Source organism: Numenius arquata, chromosome 2 (assembly GCF_964106895.1).
Source record: "Numenius arquata chromosome 2, bNumArq3.hap1.1, whole genome shotgun sequence".
Lineage (NCBI taxonomy): Eukaryota > Metazoa > Chordata > Aves > Charadriiformes > Scolopacidae > Numenius > Numenius arquata.
The window spans coordinates 23,359,422-23,384,643 of NC_133577.1; the positions used below are offsets into that span (position 1 = coordinate 23,359,422).

At 36.6% G+C, this 25,222-nt stretch overlaps 1 protein-coding gene across 1 annotated transcript in view; it reads left to right on the forward strand.

Annotated features, from left to right (window-relative positions):
* MAP3K21 (mitogen-activated protein kinase kinase kinase 21) overlaps positions 1 to 25,222 on the forward strand; it is a 39,618-nt gene that overhangs the window by 9,053 nt on the left and 5,343 nt on the right. The window contains exons 2-7 of the mRNA XM_074168489.1: positions 10,019 to 10,199; positions 15,108 to 15,256; positions 15,997 to 16,172; positions 20,081 to 20,321; positions 22,135 to 22,257; positions 24,864 to 24,980. Of these exons, the coding sequence (XP_074024590.1) occupies positions 10,019 to 10,199; positions 15,108 to 15,256; positions 15,997 to 16,172; positions 20,081 to 20,321; positions 22,135 to 22,257; positions 24,864 to 24,980 (987 nt within the window). The remainder of the gene's footprint in view (positions 1 to 10,018; positions 10,200 to 15,107; positions 15,257 to 15,996; positions 16,173 to 20,080; positions 20,322 to 22,134; positions 22,258 to 24,863; positions 24,981 to 25,222) is intronic.

Below are 25,222 nucleotides of genomic sequence, written 5' to 3' on the forward strand. Positions count from 1 at the left end.
AAGTAACTGCTTCATTGCTGTGGCTTATTATGGGACAAATTAACCCTTGGAACTGGTTATATTTTAGTTCCAAATGTTTAGGCAGCTTTGTGATTTTTCTCTTCCGTTAGGATTAGATGTTACTGTTCTTCCTGAAACTAATGGCATTTGTATCCTCATGTATTATGTAAAAAGCAAAAAAAACGTACTTTTTAACTCATTACTGAATGTTACACTAATTATTGAGTCGAAAGAGCAGGTTTTCCCTTCCATTTTCTCCTCCCAAGAGAAAGAGAGCGCTGCCAAGTTTGCAGAGTTCTCATTTCAAAATCAGTGTTTTGCCTTTGCTGTTAAAGAAGATTAGACTTCTTGGAAATGCACAGTCCTGGGGGCTATTCCTCAGCTACTGGAGAAACTGCAAAGGTGGAACACAAGAATCCTTCTACCCCACAGAATATATTTCGATTATTTTTTTCCTCCCAAGTTTTGTATTTAAAAAAAAAAAAGTGGGCTCAAGAATTGAATCTGGTTGGTTTTTGTTTGTTTGTTTGTTTTTTCTCCTTTGTTTTGAAATAGGTTGTTTGGTAACAATTGTTTTAAAGCAATAAGACTCTTTCAAATACTCCATATAAAAGAAACTGACAACCGAAGTCAGAATTCTTTATGGAGTGTAACCTATTAAAATTCCTCATAGAAATGATATTAAAGGATTTTCGTGTTAACTGATGAGATTCTAAGGGAACTCAATGACTAAACTTGACTAAGCATCTATCACCAGAGTTTGTTTGGTTTCATAGCAGCAGGCGTCTTCAAAGGAATGGAGAACGTTTTTTTTGTCTTCGGTTTATTCAACTGGTTCTTTTCAGTAGTAAATTTCATCAAAGGTGATTTTATAATGGGAAGAGTAGCAAAGCTGGACTCTATCTTTACATTCCTGACTAAAACTAGATGTAAAAGGGTTAGATCTATTAATTCTGAAATGAATTCTCACTTATTACAGCAGGTGATGCATGGCTTCATTTAGCAGCTAGCTGTGCGAGGAGGCTTCCTCACCCATCTCCAGGCACATGTTCTCCCCACTTCCACATGTGAGTGGAATCTACTCATCTCTGCTGCATGGTCAATTGGTCTGGGTCAAATCAGCTGAGGGATCCAGCAGAAAATTACTCTAAGCTGTTTTATTTGCGGACTTCTTTTTCTGCTGAACTATCTGGCTAGTTGAGTCTCCCAAGACTACCAGTTGCTAGACTCAGTGCGAGGGGAAAAAAGGTGTGAGGATGAGGGGCTATAACTGGAGAGGAGATTAACGTTAAGTATTTTAATGATAGCCAGCTCTTATGGTCTTGGTTGTGACATGGGCCTACACCCTTATACTTCAGTTTGGTTAATAAGTCACCTTTAAAGGTAGAATGCATTTTAAATTTTTTATGTATCTATACATTTATATTAAACTCTTCTAAACTTTCTTTAATTTTGAAGTGGTATTTTTGTGTATTAAATATTCTAATTTCAACGCATCAAATGCACCTTGATATAGATCAGAAAAAAATAAAGCAACAAGGAAGTATGTAATTGCCAAGTGTAATATGTTACGATCAGAAAAAGTATGCCAACTATGTAAGTACTTGCCTGTATTCAGAAGCCGTTTATTCTCCTGACTGGCTTGAAATATCAAATTGCATCAAGTCGTGTTCTGTTTAGTTAAAAAAAAAAAAAAAAAATTTAAATCCAAAACGAGTTTGAATGAAATATTCTTGGATTTTTTTAAATAAATCTTGGAAAAGTGCTTTGACTAATGATAGATAAGTTAACTTATTTCCGAAGGAAGGTAACCTCTCTCAGCTCTTGCCCCTGGATGCCATTTTTGAGACTATAAACCGCAGCTGCATTGCCCTGGTAAATTCTGTATGTTGCATGGCGTATATTGATTTGCTTTGTTTTGAAGGGAATGGCCACGTCTTGAATTTGGAATAAGGGAGTGGATGAGTATGTTTTCTGAAAGTTTCTGATGGAGGAAACTGTACCTGATGCATTATCTATTGGCCAAGACTCCTGCTGCAGTTTGAGTATAATAGCTTTAGTTTGCCTTGCTTTGTGTTATTTATTTTTTTTAGGAATAGAAAAAAGTTCCTTAAAAAATAAATAAATCACTATTTCATAACAAAGGTGGTGTTCTTTAAGGAATGGATACACAGCCATTTTGTTCTGTAGAGTTTGAAACTAGAAGAATATCTTAGTCAAAAAAGACTGATTACCACCTAACTGTTACTACAGAACAACTGTTAGTTATTCTTAGCATTTCTTTCTAATCTGCCTGCATTTTGGTCGCTGTTTTTATTGCATAGCTGCCTTTTAAAAACTAATAGCAATCAAAGAACAAAGCAGAAAAGAAAGTAATTGCTGTTTCAAATAAGTATGGAAGTTCCTGGTGCTGCATAACTGAGTGTTTTGAGTTTTAAAGCTAAGTTTCAGTGTTGACTAATTTTCATGTAATTGTAAAATTACGGAGGAATTGCTGGAATGAGGTAACTTTTCTTAAATGTACTATTTCAATAGGAGAACTAAGCTTAATATTTTATTAAACAGAAAACTTGAGAACATGTAGTGTACAGTCTGCTTTTTTTTTATGATGCAATACCCAGTTTTCAGAATTTACTGTTTAAATGATGATTATTTGAATGTCTAATTATAAATGCATGTTACCTCTGGTACTTCCTCTTATGGCACAATAGAAATTTCTGTTTTGCATTACAGAACTATCTGAACAGCAAGTGAAGCACAAACGGCAGGCAGTAAAGTAACTCGCAGCATCTGCAGGCTGTGCCAATAACTTGTTAAAACTGCTGCTTTCTCTCAAGTTTCCATTTGCCCAAAGTTGCTTTAATAATGGTTATTAAAGAAGTAAAAGCAAAAAAAAGAAAATGGTGATGCAAGGTGTGTTGAAGCTGTTGAAATCTCTGATCCCTCTTTCTCTCTCTTCTTTTCCCTTCGTTTCCTCCAGACAGCCAGGTGACTCCCTGTCATTCTCATGCTTTGGTGGTTTCTTGTGCCACGTGTCCCACTATGGGATGTGCTTTTCTTGTGGGATTGGTGTGTATTTGTCAATGTGTGCTGTCAAGGACTTTTTGTTTCAAGTTTTGTCTTGTTTTGGCTTTCCAATTGGGAACACTTTGTTCAGGATTTTTTTTTAATGTGTTGGCTCCTGTGAGGTAGGATTTTTTTTTTTTAAGCTAGAAGTTTTTCGACAAATATGTTTAAGAACAAGCTGTCGAATTGCTTTCAATTTACTTTGAAAATTAAGAAATGGTTATGTGCCTGCTGTAAAGAGATGTAGATGATAGAGGAGCACAGTATCCCTTTAATAAAAAGTAGAGAGATGCCTCCTGCATATGTAATCAGCATTTAAAGCATGAAATTCCCTTGCTGATGGTGAGTTCTAAACTTACCTAGTGAGATAATTGCAATTTGACAGATACTGGCTACTGAGATGAGGATATGAGTTGTTATCCTGAGAACCTGTAGGAGAAAAGCAAGGTATTGAAGAAGCAGTGCTGTATAGGCAAATGTGTCTTTTGTGTGTATTGAAGATGTCCTGATCAGTTTATGTTGTCACTGTGATGATAGTTAATTTGCAGTTTAAAAACCGGGCATGGCTTCTATAAGCAGTGTTCAAATTTTAATTTCAAATTACAGTCAGAACCAAACAACAGCTCCAAATAATGGAAGTGGGTCTTTTAATGTTTACAAGATACTGTGCTTTGTTAACTGGATATGCAGTGTTTAATAAGGTGGTTTTTTCTGCCTCTTAGTTCTCAGGTAAAGATACAAGGTTGCCCTGCTGGTTTTGTTGCATGTTGATTTAGTGAATTAACAGGAACCAGATTCACTTGCAAACAGTTGGAGAGGGAACTGACTGGGTGCGGGGGGGGGACATACGACAGTAGCGGCATTGTCAGGACAGTCTCTATTGGCAGGTAAAGCTGTACAGTATAACATCTTTCTTTTCTTTCTGGTATTCTCTAAGAATAACTTTATCAGTGGTGGTAAATGTAGTGGGCACGTAGACAGTCTTACCTATAGTCATAGTAACTTAAATAGCTATGCTATTAAATAGCTTATATTTGTAAAAAATCATGATAGCTATTTAGCAAATTGTAAGTAAGCTAGAAAGCAGGAGTTGGTGGCAAATAACTAACTCAAGAAGATATGGTTGCTTAACGTTTTATATTTAGTAGCAACAGAATATAGACTATAAAGAGCGTATACTAGAAGGTATAAAGAAGATAGGAGGGATAGAAGGGATTTGAATATTTCAGGATGTGGGGTTTTTTTTAATTTAAACATTAAAAGATTGAATTCAGTAAATCTAAACTATTAAAAAGGTATCCAAGTCAATCCTTTGACTTGGCTTCTCTCAGAATACCTTGTTTACTCAATTGGTTTAAATGGCTAATAATTGAAAATGGTCACCTGAAAGTGCTGGAATGTGTTATGAAATAAAACTGATTTTAACTGCATAAAGTCTTTGGATTTCAAGAAGCTTGTCAACTGAATTATTGTATTCATTGGGGACTTTGAGACAGATAAGTTGGAGAAATATAATCTATAATTTTTAGTAACAAAAAGAAAAGCAGGACTGTAGGAAATAACCTGCATTAAAAGAGTAGCATTGAAGAGCTTAGTACTAGGTGGAGGTTTCCCGAGTATGCTGCCAACAAGGTCTGTCCAGGATTCCCTCAGGCTTGCTGTAAATACTGTTTCTTAAGCTACCTGAATTTTAAGAAATAAAAGGAAGAGAAACCGAGGCAAGAATATGAGTCTCTTATTTAAAATTATGCTTTAAACAAAATGCTTGCAATTTAAATAAATTCGTTCAGTTCCTTCTAGACTTTCAGCTTAGTCCTGAAAGCGCTGGGGGGAGAGTTCTGGACCTGTCTGAATTTGATAGGGCGGACATGTACCCCAGGAATCTGATTTATCTAAATGTGCTCTTTTCTGTTATTTCTTCACCAATTACAGCCTATCTGTCCATATTCTGCTTCTCACTTTTTTTGTTTTTTTCTTTTTCCGAATAGAATTTTAACACAAGGTCACAAGAAAAGAGAATGGAGCAGAGAAGGCAGCTCTTCTCCAAATCTGACCAGGCCTGGAGTTCCACTTTATGCATCTTTAACCTGAGCTGCTGCAGCTCTTCTGTTACTTCTCACTCTCAATAGCCCAAAGCCAGTGTTACTGCTGGGGAAAAGTGTGTTGAGATGGAGTGGTGGAAAGGGAATGGCATAGGAAAAGGAGGGGGGACTGGGAGCATTTGAGTGGGATTTTACTGGGACTTCTGCCTCCTGTTCAAGCCTAAATTCTGTGCCTTTCCTGAAGGAGAACAGCTTGTATGGGAACAGTAGTGGTTTGGCAGAGAGATGTTGCCGGTTTTGGTTTCGTTAGAGGAACATGGACTTGGGAAGTACCAGCTGGCTCAGCAGGTCCAGTTCCACTGCAGTCTTGGGCAAACTGTGTGATAGATTTTAGTTTCTAGAAGTGCAGAACATCTTATCTGCATACTGTTACGCCATAAAATAGTTGCAATGTGCCATAAGATTAGTAGAAAAAGACTCCAGCTGTAACTATGATAATGCAGAAACAAAGCAGGAAAGATTAATGGCATTGCTATTTCAGGAACCATTAGGTTTGATAGGATTATATGTTGGATCTTGTGACTTTTTTTTGAGGAGTAAACTGTGCTTTACACTGCAGAAGAGGGCCAAAAGCGGAGTGGGAGAAGAGGCAGTATCTTGAAATCTGATATAGCCTTTCTCCACCCTCGTAGCTCCAGATCTAGAACTGAGTTTAATCATGAGCAAACCACTAAGATGGATCAGCCAGGGCATCTAGGAGAATCCTTTATCGATAAGAGCACCGGTGCTGTAGGTCTGCATCCTGTTTCTAGATACAGCTAACTTCTGTTCTCATAACTGTTCTCAACATTTGTTTAGCCTAGCAGAAAGGACAAGCTCTTTCGATTTATCTAAATAAAACACATTACAGGTTCCTAACTATTCCACTTGTATTTTCTGCATCTGTTCGAGTTTAAGTTCCTGTTGTTGAACACGTGCAGTTCTAGTCATCCAGTATTTCATATGAAGTCTCACACTTTGCACAACTCTATTTATACTTCCCTGTTTTGACTTAAAAAAGCCTTTTCCTTGTGCCTTTTAGAAGTGCATGAGCTGGTTGCGTGTGTGTAGCTGCTCTTTTGCTTTTCCTTCTGTTAGCCAGAATAGCCAGCCTTCTTCCTTCACCCCTGCTTTAAAGCTGTAAGTTTTATGATTGATTCCTTTCGACTTTGCATATTTTCTAGTATGATGATCTAGTTATCTTCAGAGTGGGCAGTATCTTCTGACTTTGCTGTCAGTTCTTGAAACGCTCCTTGTCCTTTGACTGCAGATCTGGATGTGAAGGAAACATGCTTCCTAGTGGTGATACCTCTTTATCCTGATAATTTGTCTCTTAAGATTTTCCTTCATACAACTCCTGTGCAGAATTCTTTGATTAGTCTTTATTCAATAGTCTGTATGATTAAACTTCCTAAAACGTACTCACATCTGTTCCAGTCTGCTACCTTAACCCTTTTCAAGAAACCATCTATAAGGACAAAATGGGATTACTGTGACATGAGCTGTTTGTAATGTAACTCTCTTGTAATTTTGCTGCTTTTTCTATGCCTAATTACTGTTCCTAATGGCTGTCCTTAATTAGTTTCCTTTGAAAACTATTGTAAGATTACATTTAAGTTAAATTAATGGCTGTAGTTGAGTACAGTAATTTTGAGTATTGATAATGTTTACTTTTATTCTGTCATAGTGCTATAACTTTACAAATTCATTAAAAAGTTTCATAGTAGATGTACACTTCTTAAAAAAACTAGTCCTACTCTGAGTGGCAGGGGTTGGACATCCTGAGGTCTGTTCCAAACTAAATTATTTCATAATTCTGTGAGCTACTTCCTTCTATGAGCAAGGATGAGTAATGCTGGATTTCCATGTTCTTTTTAATTACCTTAGATAACTTGACTGCAACATTTTTTTTCATCTGTATGGTTAAATAGCAGTATTGTTGTTAGGGATGCTGTTAGAATCCTCATCTATGCTTGCTGCATTGTCAAAAGTTTCTTTAATCTTTTGGACATGCATAAAATCATATCCACTGATTTCAATACCACTTTAGCACATAGCTTTTGTATTATTTCATTTTTCTCTCTGGTTTAAGAATTTTTTGCTTTTATTTTCAACCTGTTGATTTATATTTCATTGAATTATTGAAAATAACATGCAATAACTTCCCTTTGTTCCCTAGCTGTAAATGGTTCTGGGCATGTGCTGTCTCTTACCTTCAAAGAGCACCTGGTATAAGGCACCCTAACCTCTGCTGCTGTGATGTTAATAGATTTCTTTTCCCCTTGATCTCATTGCAGAAAGATAGAGTCACAAAGGGAGGTGTGTTAAACTCGGAATTAAGTAGAAAATGGTGTAACTGGTAGGAAACATATGCAACCTTAAAATATTTAGTCATTTATTTCTGGCTGTAGCACATGGAATGTTTGAATAATAGTCCAAAATTAAGTTTTAGGCTATTTTGCACGAAGTAGTCTTCTCACATCCAACTTAGTCTTCTCTTAGATTTTTACTGGATTCTGAAATAGTCATAGTCTCTGATTTTGCTTATGTCAAAATAAATGAGGTGGACATATGATTTCCCTGTACTTCTGCATTCCTGATCTAATTCCATATTATTTTTTTTTTTGGTAGGTTTGAATTTATTTTCAAATAGGCTTTGTACTTTTAAATATTTTAGGCTGCATTTGTCAGAATGATAGTGCTAATGTAAGTATGAACTTTCTTCTTTGTGGAAAAGAAATAGTCTGAAAAATGTTAAAGTAAACCAGAAAGTGCTTAACTGGCTGTTAATATTGCAGGTGTATTAGAGTCTGAAAAGGCAATTTAAGGGATTTAAAAAACAAAAAGGGAGGGCTGAGTGAACAGGGTAAAAGTGTTGTAAAAGTGACTTCCCACAGGTTAGCAGCCAGCAAGGGCCAGGAAGCTGTGGAAATGGCAGAAGGATGCTATAGTAAAGGTTGCTAGGCTACTGCGAGGGAACTGCGCTTACAGAGCACTACTCAGCTATGCCGAGTATTTTTACTACCCAGCTGCTAAGTAATCTGTGTATAGTATTGCTGTTTTCCTGGCTACTGGCCGGAAAGGGAAGCTTGAACTGCGAAGAAATGTTGTCCCTTTCTAGGATGAAACTTGGCCACGTGCCAGTTATTACCTTTTGCAAGACTGACTGTTTTTGGTTTCGGTCACATTGACTGACAAGGAATGTCAGGAATTCTGCTGAACATGTTTGAAATGGCATAGCAAACAATAGGTCTTTGATTCAAGTATAAAAGTATAAAAACTCTTGCATTAATTTAACTTGTTTTGGTGGCGCTGACTGGTGAGCTCCTGGTTTATCTATGACATTTTCACCTTCATTTCTCCTACTCTGTGTTAAGATGCTTACTGAAAATGGAATGAGGTTCTCTTTTTTTAATCTGGATTTTATGTCCTTTTTGACATATTTGTAAGAGTGTAATTAATCCGTACCAGTAATAATGATTTCTTGCAATTGCAAATGCAAGGTCATTGGTTTTTGCTCTGTAAGGGAAGGTGTTTCTTCATCTGCACTTTTATTAATGGGTTCCCTGTACTGTATTTTGCTGTGCATACAGTTGGAAAACACACGCGTTTATGATTGTTCTTATTTGTAATTTAACCTCTGATCTTTGTCCCAGGAGATCATTCTAACAGAAAGTTAAAGCTAACTACAACAGACAGTGACAGAGGAACTGAATATGGAATTAAAATTATGGTGTGTTAATAGTGATCCCTTTGAATCTTTTGTCTTTCTCCTTGTGAGCTCTAACACAATAACTCACTTCTCTTTTCTTTTAATACTATTTTGTGAAGGTGTGTTACAACTGTGCCAGTACTATTGTGTTATGAACAAGTCAGACACTGAATATGCACTGTAGGATGCAACAGCAAAAGAAAGATAATTTACTCTTTAACATCCACGAAGATGCAGTGGATATAGCGTAACATGGATTTGATCCAAGTCCAGTGTGCTGTTGCCACTTGGGGACTCTCAAACCAAGCTAGGTCCCCTGCTTTGTAGTCTCCCAGCTTGTACTGATTTGTGGCCTGTGGATTTCTTGAACTTAAACCTACTTTTTTTGATGTAAATGCTCTTTATGGAGTTGCCTTCTGTGAATTTGTGTAGGTGATTTTTGAATTTATGTAAAATAATAGTATTCACATACTATGCCAAGAATTCCAAAGTTCACCGACCTGTGTGTTGTGTGAACAACTGCCACGTGTTTGATTCTTATCTGCTGATTTTGCTCAATGATGTCCGTTTCTTGTGTTGAGAAACTGTGAACAATTGTTACCTATAGCTTTCTTCATTCCGTAGGTGTTCTTAGAGATTGTGTTCTCAACTGTTTCCTTTCCTGGGGGAAGACTCCTTGTCTATTAACCATTCCTTGTAGCTCTGAATGTGCTGGTTGTGCCACTTTCAGTTCTGTTACATACTTTCTGAGATGAGTAGGAACCAGGATTGGGTGCAGTATTAAGAGTTTTATACATTAACATAATGTGAGTACCTTTTTCACAGCTGGTCATTGTCTGTGGGATGTTAGGATTCTGGGCTTTCTTAAACTTGTGTGCTTTACATCTCTTTACAGTGGATTTCTTATGCTAGTTTAATATCTACTCACACACTTGCATAAAGAACTCATGATAATGTAGACATTTCTTGCTTTTATAGCTTAGAATAGCTTAGAATTATCAAAAGCCTTTTTCATGTTTATAAATATTGCAATAACATTTTCACAATATTTAAAGTACACAATTATCTGTGCTATACAAGTTTATGTGAAATTTATGACAGGACTGGATATTTTGTTTTGATTCCCATTGCATTAATTTGCAAACTCAATCTTTTGCAGTTTTGTTGCTAGAGAAGATGGAACATGATGACATTTGTAATAAAACTCTGAAGATTACAGACTTTGGTCTGGCTAGAGAGTGGCACAGAACAACCAAAATGAGTGCAGCAGGCACTTATGCATGGATGGCTCCAGAAGTTATCAAGTCTTCCATGTTTTCTAAAGGAAGTGATATTTGGAGGTAAGAAGTTTGTCTGCTGAAGACCGTGTTCAGTAGAACTATGTCAAGGTTTTTGAATGAATTTTTGTGTTACATTGGTGGTTTCCTAGGTTATTGCCTCAGCATATGGCAAGTGTAGGTGTTTTAAAAAACATATTAATTTCTCAGCATCTACTTCATTTGACCTACTTTTAGTTATTAATGACTTACAAATTGGGGGAGGGAAAATTACGGAAAAACTTACATTTTTTTTTTTTTTAAGAAAGCAAGATCTCATTAAGAGAAGCCTTTAAAATATCTGTTGATTAAAATACCTAAGTATTTTATCTGGAGTCTAAATATGAACGGCCATATGCTGTTGATACATTAACATATGATTGATTTCATATTGGTATGTGTACTTTATATCAAATGTCTGAAAAGTCTCATTCTGCATAAAGAAATGTGACCATCCATTATTAGCTTATATGCTGATAAATAAAAATAAGCTGCAAACCAGAACTTTGGCAAATGCTAACTTAAATTAGTGCTGGTTTTTAGGAATCTAGAATGTGATCATGCCTAAAAGTGAGCCTCAGATCTAAGCTTTTATGTTATATAAAGATATAGAAAGATTTTGCTTCCAGTAGCTGGAGCGAGGAGAGTGCGTTCAGCACAAAATTGTTCTAACTTGCTCTCTAATTTTAAAGGTGAGGAACTCCCTATGTTAAATTTGTGAATTTCTCATTAAAGACATTATTGTGGATCGTATAAATAATATGACTATCAATACTGATGCATTTTTGAGTGGTGTACTGTGGGATACTTGTATTGTGGAAAGGTAATTTAAACTTTAGTTTTAATTTAGTTCTGTTTTGTGAATGAGGAAAAACAGTGATTGCACAATAGGCTCTAAAAGCTGCTGTGCCTCACCCTGAAAAGTCTACATTTCCTTTCTTTTTGAAACGTTTTCTTGCTGAAGGATCTAAGGTAGCTATTTGGGGAAGGAGGGGAGGACTTTAATCTGTTTTTTCATGCCTTCTTATGCATGTTCTGTGTTGTATCATTCTTAAATAAGGTCCTATTTTGCTTAGATGCCTGATATTCTACAGCATGAAGTAATACTTTTGGTATTCTCAGGATGATTCTGTATCTGCACTGCTGTTTTGTGACACCCATTTTTCTTGTGCCTGGAACTGATTTTCAGCATTTTGTTTACATCAGACTGAGTTGATGCCCAGATGAGAAACATCCTTGGCTTCATTCTTTTTTTCCATTCTTTCATCCTTTTTTCTTTACATTTTTTTCTTTTGCGGGGTGGAGGTTGGGTGTAGGCGTTTCCCTAATCAGCTGTATTCCATGCTTAATTACAGGTCCTGTCCAGTCTTGTTGCTGTGATTTTAGGTATCTGAGGGGGTATGCTTTGGTGCAATTATTTTATATTCTGCTGCAACATTAGTTTACATTTTTGGAACCTACAGTATTTCTCTTCTTCGCCTTCTCTCCTGCACGCCTCTCTTGTAAAAATGTAAGTATTTAGCTCAATGATGGACGTCTAACAGGAGAGGTTTTTAAGTAGAAGGGCTGTGTTGTACAGTATATAGTTTAGACCTTCTTGGCTTCTAAAGATTTTCTGCTTACTGCACCTTGATCTATTCTGTTGCTTATCTTTTCTCTTTCCTTAAAAGAAAAGCAAATAACGAATACCCTGGTTATAGGAGTGGTTTTTGTTTTAAAAAGCATTTAGTTTACAAATTTGAGTATAGGTCTCTAAGACAAGAACACCATATATTTCAGGAAAATTCTAAATTTTAGTTACACATACAGAGTACTGAGTCTCCAAAAAAAGTCTGCAGGTGGTTTTTTTTAATAAAAAAAGGGGGAGGGGGTGCAGTTGAGGCTGCTCAAGTACTCACGCTTGCAGCTAGTCTTCCAGAATCAGCCAGTGCTCAGAAAAGTGGGAGTATTTTTGTGCAGAGCCTTCCAGGCTGCGTGTTCCTGGGTGTCATGCTAGATAGCAGAACTGGTGCTTTCCAGGCCCTGCATGTATCCTTCTGCTTCCCAAACCAGGGTTATAACTACTGCATTTATTACTCTTTGGCATATGCTTCCAAATTCTGAGAATTTGAAAGAGAATTCTACTCTTTCAGCCCTACGCTTCCATTGATCATCACACATTTCTTCGCGGTATATCAGTCTTGGTTTTGTGTTTGGAGTCTGAAAGTGCAAATACGCCCAGATTTCCAAGTGCTGATGATGATGAGCTTCAGCAGTGGTCTTTACAGTAACGCGTGCCTCTAGTGCACAAGCTCTTGACAGAGCTGGGAAACACTTACTGTACAGCAGAATTAGCAGCTGCTTTTGCCTGACATGTTCATATAATTTTGAAGTGATTCACGTAGCCATGCTTAGTAACTTCTGCTTCAGAAGATGAATTGTAGAGTAAAATAAACTTTGAGAACTTTAAATATCTTCATTTTGATCAATTTTAAAAATATGTAAAAACAGCAAGTTATTGCTGCAATAAGATCTAGTAAGGCTTAAATCACATTTGAGGACAGGACAATAATTTTTAATAATCGAAATACTTAAAATGACATCATCTTGAAAGTGTACTAGTTTTCGTGGTTTAAAAAAATTTATAGATCATTGTATGATCTATATGCCTGTATTTTTTGCCTTTTGATGAAGATGGAAAAGAAGATGGCTTTTGCTCTTTTAAAAAAAGCTATTTCTTAGAAGCTCTGACTGTATATGTAGGACAACTGTATGTGGGCTGGTGAAATTTAATGCACAAAGTAGCTACTCCTGTAGCTAAGAGAGTTAATAAGTAGTTGTTTTAGATAATGATAGATTAGTACCTCCCAAAAACTCCAGCATGGCAGGTCTAGAATGTCTTTAGGGTTCCTCCCCACAGGTTTCCCCCCACAGCGCTGGCTCTTGATATGTGATACTAAGACTGCTTTCATTAAAAGAGACACTTTCAGGCTATTACTGTGTTGGTCTGTTTAAAATTTTACAGCCACCTTCTTGGCACTGTTGAAAGCTACTTAGGTTTAAGGGCTTGAGTTGTAAATGCAACTGAAGCTAGTAGCATGACACAACTTTTATGAAAGATCACTTCTTTTTAGTTAAATTAATGTTCTGCTTAACTTCAGAGTTCATGCTAAAATATGCATAGACTAGTCTGAGCAAGGGAATTCCTTGAGTTAAGAACAATCTACCCTCGCTGAAAGAGCATGACATTATTTTTACACTTTCTCTAAGCACACAGATGAGAGTTCAGTAGGATTCCTCGATCACACATTAAGTGTATGTGCTGCAGGAAGTGTTGTACTCATTCTTGTCAGAAGTACCACTGGTTTAAAACAAAACTGGAATTCATTATTTTACCCTTGAGTATACAAGTAAGTGCAGAGATTAGACTGGAAAAAATTGGGAGGAAATTATTAAGAAGCACAAGACTTTATTTTTTCTTTAATTCTATTTTCTCTTTTTTTTTAGGAGTAGACCATATTCCTCAGCTTTTGATTAACTGTTAGCACTACAAATTCATTAGCTTTCTAAGATTTTATGATAGGCAAAACTTCTTAGATAAACAAAACACTGCTGACATTCATGTTCTTACTGCATAGTTTACTGTCTTATTATTTATTAAAGTGATGTTGTGAGGTCTTGTATAATGCTGAATGACTTTTTCTCATTAAGGAGAGAGTGATAGAAAAACTTCAATAGCGTGTGGTGTTCTCCCTGTCACATCTGCTGTAGTTGAGGTGGTGTTTCTAGTACGAAGGGGTACATAGTAAGGGAAGAGGTGCATAGCCCTTACCTTCCCAGTGCTGTGGGCATTTCTCCTCATGTAGGAGAGTTCAGTCCAGTTCTGCAAAACTTGTAGGCAGTTTCTTCACACACCTGGAGAGAAAGGGCAAGAGCAATACTTTGTATTCTGTTTATTTACCTTTGCCTGCTCACTTTACTATTCAAAAGCAACAATAGGTTGTCCTTTGTGTCCTTGTTCTATGGATAGTGGTTCCCTGGCAGGAAGAGATGGCGGGAGGAACCAAACACAGTCATAAAGTCCACTTTAGGCTTACATTCTAAAATTCCTGCTTCTACAAAAATGACTGTGAAAACTCTCCATTTCAGTGGTGGTGGAATAGGAACTCTAGACCAACAGCAATGGGTGTTCTGTCCCAGCCCTTTGTAGGGGCTTGGATCATTTGAGCAAGCCAAGCGTTGGGCACACAGAAGGTAAAAGCAACACCCAGCTCTTCTTCTAGACTGGAGAGCATAGCAGAAATTCTTATGATTAACATTGGTGCAATAGGAATTCCTGTGATTCTTGATTTCTGTACCTGATGCTGAGAAAAGATCTCTTCATGCCACCACTGTTCACTGGAGACAATGTTGTTTGTTTAGTGGGGCTTTTTGGTGTTGAGGTTGCTTTTTTTTCTAGTATGGAGAAATTAGTTGTGTGTGTAATCGTTTCTCAATCCTCTTGCATCTTCTATGGGAAGTGAAAAGTTAACAGGCCTTTATAAAGCACACAGGGGATTAGAAATGCAAACTTCCAAACAAAGCTGAGGCTTTTCTGGTGCTGTTTTCTTTTTTTTTGTTTTGTTTGGTTGTTTTTTGGGGGAGAGAAGGTTGCTTGTGTTCCTGTCATTCAGACTTCTGATTTTAAGTGAGATTTACATTTCTATAAGATTGACTTCAGGCTACATTTTGAATAGGAGTGCGAGCCAGTCAGAGTCACATCCAATTTGGTTAATCGCTATTAGTGGAAAGGTGCAAGATGACTAAAGTTGAGCTGACTCTTAAAGGCATTCACCTTTGACATGGAAAATCCTCATGAATTTCAGTACATGGTTGGACAGATACTTGTTTGTTCTTGAGTAGACAATGTGTCAGTATGCAAAGAATAACTGTTAAAAAAATTACCTTTTGTAGTTATGGAGTGTTGCTGTGGGAACTGCTTACAGGAGAAGTTCCTTACCGTGGCATTGATGGCCTTGCTGTGGCTTATGGAGTTGCTGTCAATAAGCTTACTTTGCCCATTCCATCCACCTGCCCTGAACCATTTGCAAAACTAATGAAAGGTATCTATTTTGTTTCTTCCTTTGTATTTAAATAGTCGTGGTTTGGGTGTATGTATCCTTGCCTGTAATAGTCATGGGGTTGCAAAATAAACACCCCATTTGATAATGTCCGGTGTACAAAGTATTTTGTTTTTCTTTACACAGCACACTGCTGGTATTACAGACAGTTGAACAGTCATATGGTATCACTGCACCACATAAGTTCTTCAGTACTGACAGAGTACATTTTTTGCTCTGGTTTTACTGATTTCCTTTTATATTCAAATTGCTTTGATTTTCATAAACTGCATTATACACTACAGATCAATAAAAGATCAAGATTAAAATCCCAAGGGGAAGAATTGCAAACGCCGGTTTCCCCTCCTTGTTTCTTCCTGAGTATCAAAAATGGTTTGGAAATACTTAAAAGAGAAATATACATTGCTTGTAATGGCTATTGCCTTGTGTTTCAGGAATTTCGTTACCTTTTATATGTGTCCCTTCTGTGCAGTACTGTTAGCTTTGCTATTTCAGCTCCTAAAGATAGAGATGAAAAAAAATTGAGTATTAGTTTAAAACAGTCCTCTGAGTACAGATAGGTAGGTGTCACTTCTGTAAATGGCAAAGGAACTCGGGAAGCCTTGCAGGTAAAGGGAACACATTAGAACTTTAAGTACAGTAGTAAGTAACTTGAAATTCATGCAGTTCTTCAAAAAGTTCTATGTACTATTATAAACTGATGGGATTTTGATAAATTCTAGAATGCTGGGAGCAGGACCCTCATATCCGACCATCGTTTGCCTTAATTCTTGAACAGCTTACTGCCATCGAAGGGGCAGTTATGACTGAAATGCCTCAAGAGTCTTTCCATTCCATGCAAGATGACTGGAAATTGGAAATTCAGCAGATATTCAATGAATTGAGGACCAAGGAAAAAGTAAGTTGATTTTTCCAATTGCGTGGCAGTGAAGGAAGGTTACATGTGTATGTGTGTTCATGTAATAGAGCAGTTTTGAACTTTTGAATTGTGGCTTATAAGACTGAAAACCTGATTTAGTAGTGGAGATACACTTGAGATGATAAACTGCTTGGAAGAGATTATTTACTCTCCCATTAAGACATTATTAATTTAATTTGCCTGTTCTTGTTGATGGATGTACTATTCTTAAATTCCATTAACAAGTTTCTGGACAGTATTTTAAGATAACCCTCTAACTGTCTTGCAGCAAACGTACTTTAGAAAAAAGGTTTGAATACTGGTTTTCTCAACTTTCAGACAATGTTGCTTTTCCCCTTTCTTCCTTAAAAAAAAACCCCCAATAAACAGTTGTGTATGCTGAAACTATAACTGGAGGTTTTTCAGTTGAAGTGAAATGTTAAGTTTGACAGGAAGCATAATGTTATTGTAGTAAGTGAGGGTTATCATATAAATGGCTCATTCAAGAAGTACAGGCAGTGGAAAAGGAACATATCCATACCTGTCTCCCCAAAGAAAACAGGTTATAGATCTGTAAATTTGGCATGTAAGCTCTTTTTAAAATGTGTTATTTTTTTCCTGGATATTTGAATACATCACTGAACAAACAAACCAGAGTTTATTTACCCCTTAGCTAAACTTTATAAACACTGCAAATTTTCAGCTGCTGCTGAAAATTCTCCTGAGCTGTGTGAATGAAAGTTTTTCATCCTGTTATGTGACTGTATCATGTGGCTTCTTTTCCAAAAGTGGAATAGTGTTTTTATCTCACTTCTCCCTGAACTGGCTGATAATATTGATCTCTTTCAGTATTGCAGTTTTGGAAATCTTCTTGCCAAATATTAATAAGATCAATTAGGTCAAACTTGTACTCATGAATAAGAAAATCCAGTTTCTCTTGTTTATTATCCAGATTCTTGTCACTGATCTTCTTTCCATATTCTCATATCATGGTATGTTTGTGCTAAATGAGTGCTCACTGTTAATACTCTTTGACCTCTCTTTTAGTTCCTTCAACTAGTTTTTAATCACCCTGACATTTATGTTTTCCTTTAGAAACTTGATAAAGGTAAGAGTTGTAATAGGCCAGGTGTCCTCTTGGGTCCCTGTTAGAAGCGCTTCCAGTAGAAACAGATTCCTTCTTTGCAGGTCTTTCTTGCAGTATAATTATTGTCCAGTATATATTTGTTGTTATTTTTCCATGAAGTGGTAATAGATGAGGAAGAAGAGAATGGAGATGCACTGGCTCGTGAGGAAATCTTTATAAAGGACATAGTCACTTAACTTTGACAAAATCAAAAACTACATTCTCACCTTGCAAGTCACTGTCAGTAGCCTTTGTCTCTCACTCCTCAAGTGTCACAAATGGCTGTTTGTGGACTATTGGCAAGGGATTGGTGTGACATTACAGAGCATATGTGGTATCAGAATTTATTGATCACCACTAAGATTGCAGTATCATCAATAATAATCTTATGTACTTCTTATCTTATTTTCTCCCACCCTCTGCTTTTCCGTCTTCCATTTCAGTTCACAATACTGGATAAGTATTGTCTGTGAAGTGTCTGCCCTGCCTGCAGTGCGCCTACAGGTTGCTGGAGCTGGGCTGTGTGCCTCTGTAGCTGTCACATCTCTTCCTTTTCAGATGGGTTATAGTTCCTCTACAGAGAGTAGAGATTTTCCTTCTTTTCTTGTCATATGGTCACCAGCCACTGCATTTACTTGGCACAGCTTGCATAACTTTCTTTTCTGCCCCTCCAGCAACTGCTCAACCAACCATTTTCCACTTTTTACTCTGGGAGCAATTGCAACAGGCGTTGCCATTCAAGTTTTTGGTTTGTTTTTTTATTTTTTATTTTCTGGAGGCATTAGTCCAGTATGAGATTTCCTACTGAGGAAAAATATAATTAAATCAAGTTTAGGATTAAGTAAATCAGCGCAAAGCTTTGGAAGAAGAGTTATGTTTTTGGTGTAAAAGTGAGTTAAGCTTAGTTAGAGAGGGGAAAAGATAAAATGAAATTTACTTCTCATATGCCAAAGTAAACGCATCTCCAAAGGCATCTGCCCTAATTAGGTAAACTTGTTTAAGAATGAAAGCATGTAACTTTGACTTAGACAAGGTTTTCATATGTACGGGTTTATCTAATCTGGCACATTATCAATTTTACTGTCAGGTACTAGGGAGAAAGTAATGTCTATGAAGTATTTATACAATAATAACAATAATAATAAACAACCCCCCCTGCATGGCATCTCATGCCCTGTAAAAGAGGAATGTAGCTGGAGGAATTTCCTCAAGGGCTTGGTGTAAATGAGTGATGGTGACGCCCACTCCAAGAGATCACAATCTTCTTTTGACAAACGTTCTTGAGCACCTTAAATATAGAATCCTTTCCTAGCTTCCTTACAATGGGTGTTTTAATTGTAGAGTGGTGTAGAAACATTGCATAACTAATTGCAGTAAGTCTGTTTTTAATTAGTTTATTTGGAAAAGAGTAAATACTTAATCTCTCAGTGAGGAAGCACTATTACTTTTTCTAGACTGTCTACCTTTTCAGTACAGGCCCACAATTTTTGTTACTGAGCTCTGTGGAACCTGGATTTGAGGACAACAAGAGATGGATATTCAGCAGTGTCTCCTAATACATCTTTACTACTGTTTTTTGCTTTCACTGTACATGATAAGGAATTGTGCTGGCATACAACATTGCTGGATACTGATAAGCAGAAATAGGCAATCTGCTCTTAAAAAAACCCCAAAACTATTACAAGATTGTGCAGTGACAAAAATAAGAATTAGATTCTTATATATCCAGGACTTTTAGGATAGTTTAATTTCAAATGCTGGTTCTATTTTGAATTGAATTTCCATTTTTATCTATGTAGAATTTACACAATCGTATGTAAAACTGAAAAAATTATATAGTGAGAAACATACAATATCAGTCACATTGTAGCTTCTCCTTTTCCTGTAGTCTCTTTTATTAGCAGTACTGACTACAACCCTTCTGGGTAAGTCTGTTTCAGGTATAATACGCCCTATACTATGAAGCAAGGTCTAGTTAAATTTCAGATATATTTTAACAGATTTTGGAAGTTGAGGATTAAGACAATGTTACGTTTAGTCTTGGGGATTCATTTACCCTTAAAAATTAACTAGTTTCCTCACTAAAGCTTTTCCTTCTCCAAAATAAAAAAGACTAAAGGAATAAGAAGAGCTATTCTTTGGGATGGATGGTTGCAGAGTCTATGTGGTGCAATTCAGTGGTTAGTAGCTGTTTGATGTACAGATATCTGCTAGATTTTAATTAAGAAACAGCTGTCTTCTGTCTTATTACTTAGTTTATCCTATTACACTAATCCTCATCTGGTGTAATACTGATTGCTTTCCCAGATAGAAAAGTGCTACTTAATATATGGCTGAAAAACAGGAGAGATTAGAAAATTTAAGATAAAGGCATTCATTTGTGTATTTGTCAGGTTGTTGGCTTTATGTTAGTGCGTAGGAGCTGTGAACTATGAGCAGCCCCCATTCTCTGAAAGAGCCTCTGATGTGAAGTACTTGGAGCACGTTTTCTGCTAGGCTGTAAGCTGATAATCTTTGATTGGATGTTTTGTCCCCATTGCCAGTGCTTACCTGCCTTAAGTGGCTCAAGTTAAATGGCTAAAAGAACATGCTTGATTGCATCTGGATACAGAATCTTGGCTTATGCAGAATGGAGGACTGTCGGAAGGTCGTATGGTCATGTTACATGTATATAGTGCATCATGAAAATAGATCAGGAAACAGCCTACAGTGCACTCTATATATTCTTTAATACAACTTTCACATTATTACTTCATTTCACTTGTGTGAATTTTATCTTCAGGAGCTTCGATCACGAGAGGAGGAGTTGACAAGGGCAGCTCTTCAGCAAAAATCCCAAGAAGAATTACTTAAGCGCCGTGAGCAACAGTTAGTGGAGCGTGAGATCGATGTACTGGAGCGTGAGCTGAATATCATGATATTCCAGTTAAATCAAGAGAAACCCAATGTAAAGAAGAGGAAGGGCAAATTTAAAAGAAGCCGGTTAAAACTTAAAGATGGACACAGAATTAGTTTACCTTCAGGTTTGTAATGATCAAATATGCAGGCTTCAGTTCCGTGGTTAATGTTTTCAGTATTGGCTTCCATTTTAATTCATTGCCGGGTCCTTCTACCCTAATAGTGTGAAAGGGTATGGTAAGAATTGTATAGCCCCCTTTTGGTTTTTCTGTTCCTAAGGAAACAACTTTCACATATCATTTTCTTATGAAGTAGTCCTCATTTCAGCTGGAAGAATCTTCAGTTAGAAGTCCATTTATCTGGAGTGAAAGGTTACTAGCATGGGAGCCACACAATTTAAGACTGATTCGAAGTTCAGATTTTTGCTATCGTTCTTTTTGTGCAGATTAAAAAGTACCTTTTTATCACATCCCAAAACCTTCTAACATGATCAAATATTAGCGCTGTTTGCCCTAAACTTGCAAATACCTTGCAGAAAAACAGCAGCTTGTAAAGGCTGGAGGTACAAGTGCAGTAGATCCATATTGCGTGCTTCTTGGTGTCACAAATACAACACAGCAGTTACAATCTTTAATGTCTTGCTTCTTGCAAGAAAACACTGCAATAGCAACAGAAGATATTATTTCAGAATACAGATATGGTATAATTTGAATGTTCAAGCATTTAATTCACCCATGAACACGTTAAAATGGCCCCTTTGCAAAGCAGGTGTGTTTGTAGAGAGTCAGGGTTTTTTTAGTGTTAGGGACAGGCTTAGTGGTGCTTTTTTAATGTTGCCACGAGATGGCACTACGGAAATTCAAGGTTATGCCAATGGTTGAGAAGCCTTCGGTAGAGATACCCAGTGTTCTGGTGTCGATGGGCTTCCTTTCAGTGTCTTCCAGGTCAAGTCAGTCAGTTTATTACTAATGCAGTAAGAGCTTAACACCGTGCTAATACAGGTCTGATCAAATGATAGCTGTCTGGTAGTTGGAAAGAGACAGAGGGCAATAATATTTAGAGTTACTATTTCAGCACTAGTGAAATAAGCTTGTTTTTCCTTACTTTAAAAATAATAACAGCAAATAAAATAAAAATCACACTACAGCCTCCAAGACAAGCATGTTAAATTGGTTTATGCTGGATCACAAGCTTAAACTAAGTAATTGGTCCTTTGTTTCCAGTTCTGCTCATATTTAACTTGAAAAAGTGATAAGTTTTATTCAGAATACCACTTAGCTCTTTGTTGTCCAGAATCCTCCAGATGAATTTGTCCTTGAGACACTTCTGTTATAAAACGAGCATACAATCTAATTGCACTCATGATGGGGATTAGAGAGGGGCATGTCATCAAATTTTATTTCATAAATTTTTTTACTACTTGCCAATATTTGTTGTTGTTATTTTTTTACTACATTACTATAAATATTTGTAATTCTGTCGTTTGGTGTCCTGTTTTTCTGACATGTTGATAAATGTGACTTCTTTGTTAATGCTGCTTTTTACATTGCATATGAATTACATTTTAAAAACATAAGGCAAATCTGATTGCCGTGAATATTGATTGATTTGAGATGAAATACTGAGATTTTTTTCTTTCCCTCTGTGACAACCAACAGCTTGTGATGTGAATGTGTCTCTGTTGGGTCCACTTGGATATACCTGCTTTTGTTGATGTTACTGCAAACCTATCATATGGTGTCTGTGAAGGTGTGAAATTCTGCCTGTTTGACTCTAGCTCTTAATGTAACAATTTAGATAATAAGTTTGTCAGTGTTTTTAATATGTACATCTCTCTGTCAAGTCTAATTCATTATATAGTTTTAATTGTTTTAAGTACAGAAGTATAATGTCCTGAAGAGTTTTTAATTAGAACATTAAAACTGATTTGTTTTACAGATTTCCAGCACAAAATAACAGTGCAGGCCTCCCCCAATCTGGATAAGAGGAGGAGTTTAAACAGTAACAGCTCTAGTCCATCAAGTAGTCCCACAATAATTCCTCGTCTTCGAGCTATACAGTGTAAGTCTCCACCATTTGGTCAATAGAGACTGTTTGTCCCATATACTCACTGAAACACTGGTAGTAGCATCAGATTTCTGACAGATTTCCAGGTCTCTTAACTCATTCTAACATTTGCAACTTGTTCTTTGATGGGAGGGCTAATCTTGCTAAAATGCTGACTGATTTTCAGTAATTCAACATGATTATGAATGCTTTAAATCATATCTTTCCTTAGTAACTTCAGGAACTCATTTGTAAACTGACTGGGATAAAACAATGAAGATTCAAAATTTATAATGGCAAAAGGCAGAGCATCACATTTAGAACCCATGTAAGATGGAAAACAAGTTTTTATTTGGTATTGGAGTTGATAAAGGAAATAAGTTATGGACTGTCAATAAAAAAAATATTCAGAGAATAAGGGAGTCATGTAAAAAGGAAAGGTTAAAGAATCAGACAGCAACTCAGCTTATAACAAAACAGAAGCAAGCTTTAAGCAGCACAAACCCAGGAGAAAACAGAGAAAATAAAGAAGCTTGCTTTAGTTTTTTGAAAACAAGAGAAAGAAACAAAAATAAAATTGTGGGTATGCTTGTAGTCTACATTATTCCATGTATACTGATGGCAGAAGGGAAGTTGTAGTGGAGGTACCATGAATATGGAAGAAAACGGATCATACGGTTGCAGTGAAGCCCACATTTATGTTTGGGAATGATGTGTAGAGTTAGAAAACATTTCCTAGAGGATTCACTGCTTGCATTCGGACTGTCTGATCTATTATGCAAAGTAGATTGTCCAATTATCCATATTCAGTGTGGAATGCCTTAAGCCTCTCTCTCTGTATGAAATCAATGGAACCTGTTCCAGCTTGTTGCTTATGGACGGTGACTATCTTCTTTTGCAAGGGTAGTCAACTCTGAAGGAAATTACTTCACACTCTGGCTGTATCAGATGTAAATAAGGAGTAGGGGAAATCAAAATGCATGGGGATTTCTTTTTCTGCTTACCATTCTGTAGCTAGTATAGAGATTTTGGTTTTATTTTTATTTTAAACCAGCCTGAAACTTTATTTAAAGTTTGGATAAAAACCAGATCTCTCATCTCCTTTGGAATACCTCTGCCTTACGAAATCCTTTTCATTATTAATGTCTAAAGGAGAACTGGTATCTTTTCTGGCAGTAACTTTATTATTTGTTTGAACTGTAACTGATACAGTTTCCTGGGTGAACACCATTACTACCTGTATCTTATGGATAAAGGAGAGAGGTGGACAAACCCTGTCTTGCTTTTCTTAATGAAAATTTGAGATGGAAGGAAAATTACGTAAAGTCTTTTTCAGAGGTTACCTGATACAGTATCTGTGGTGATAAAGATTTTCTGACCTCAAACTGAGTGGTGGGTTTTTATGGTTGGTTGCTTTTTTTTTTACTGCAGAAAGGTAAGAAAGGTTTTTCTTAGTAAAATGTCATAATTGCATATAAAATGAGACAGTCTTGTTTATCTTTGATTCTTCCTGCTCTGTATGGAAGTGCTTGGAAATGAAGCAATTGTCGGGTATTGGCATTATTCTGAAAACTTGAGGGTTGGGGTTTTTTTTTAAATGCATAGCCTTACATAAGCTAGAGCAGTGCCACTCCTTGCGTATGTGCTAAGTGCTGCTAGGGAGTTTTCTTTTCTTTTTATTTTGTTTGAGCAGGCATTTGTATTTGTAGGACGAGAACATACAGGACAACATAAAGGCTCTCCTTTAAGTAGTACACTTCTGTTTCAGAGTTTGGATCCCTAGGCTTAAGCTAACAGCTTATCAGATATCTCAGGAGTATCTAGCTGAAACAATTTAGCTTCCACGCCCATCCGCACCTGTGCAAAATAAATTCTCTTTCCCACAATAATGTTTTATCTTGATTTAACTTCAAAGTGCCTTTGTTTCAATAAGACTTGCTCAAATACTGGCGATTTGAACAGGCATATCTAAAAATTGGTTACTTGATTGCTTTGTCATGAGCGAGTCTAGCTTCCAAATCTAAAAGTTTTTTAAGTTAAAACAAAAATCTAGTTATTTGTAAATCTTGTTATTAGAACAAATTCTGCTGATTTTGAACATTGTTTTAAAGGGAGGCGGAAAACCAGTAAGATATATATTCCATAGGTCCTGGCATGTGGTTGAAAATGTGCGTGTAAAGGCGGCAGGCAGAGTGCCATACTAGAGAGAAAGCTGTGCCGGGGAGAAGGTGTGTGGTGAGGCAGGAGGAGAAGTACCGTACTCCTGTGCAGTATGGGAGCGGAAGAGCCACGGGTGTGAAAATGCCACCTCGTTTATCATGCTGTTATAACTGGCTGCGTTGTTTTTTCTTTAAGGTCTCTCCATCATAGCTGTAAGCATGCTACCTTGATAGCAAGCTGCTTTTCCAGTTAGTTACATATGAAAATCTACTTGCTTGAGCCTGGTCATAGAAAGAGGATCCTCTAAACCATACAGTAAAAACCCACTATCAAAAGATGCTTAGTGCCTTTATAGATCTGGGCTTTATGACCCAAAGATAAAAATATAAAAAGGGAAACAGTTCAATTTCTGAAATCAACTTGACTAAGATCTCTACTACATTCTCTTAATTTTTCCTCAGTGATTCCCAAAACAGATACACACACAGCTAATGGCCGAAGAAACAGTGTATATGTGTACCAGCAAGATGTAGATATCACAAGTGAATATGAACTTCCCAGTGGGGTTATGAAAAAAGGCAAGATTTCATTATGTTTCAAAGGTGCTGGTTCTGTTTAATGTAACAGTTGAGACAGTGACAGACTAAGCATTTAATGAAGGTTAGGCACTTTAAAAGTATAATTTGTTTTGGTGTAGTGAGAAAGAAAATATTAATCATTGTCACAATTGGAATATTGTATTTCATTTGATAGCAATTGTTTCACAACATACATTTTCTTCATTGGAATTTAAGTGCTCAGTCTAGCTCACTTGTCTGAA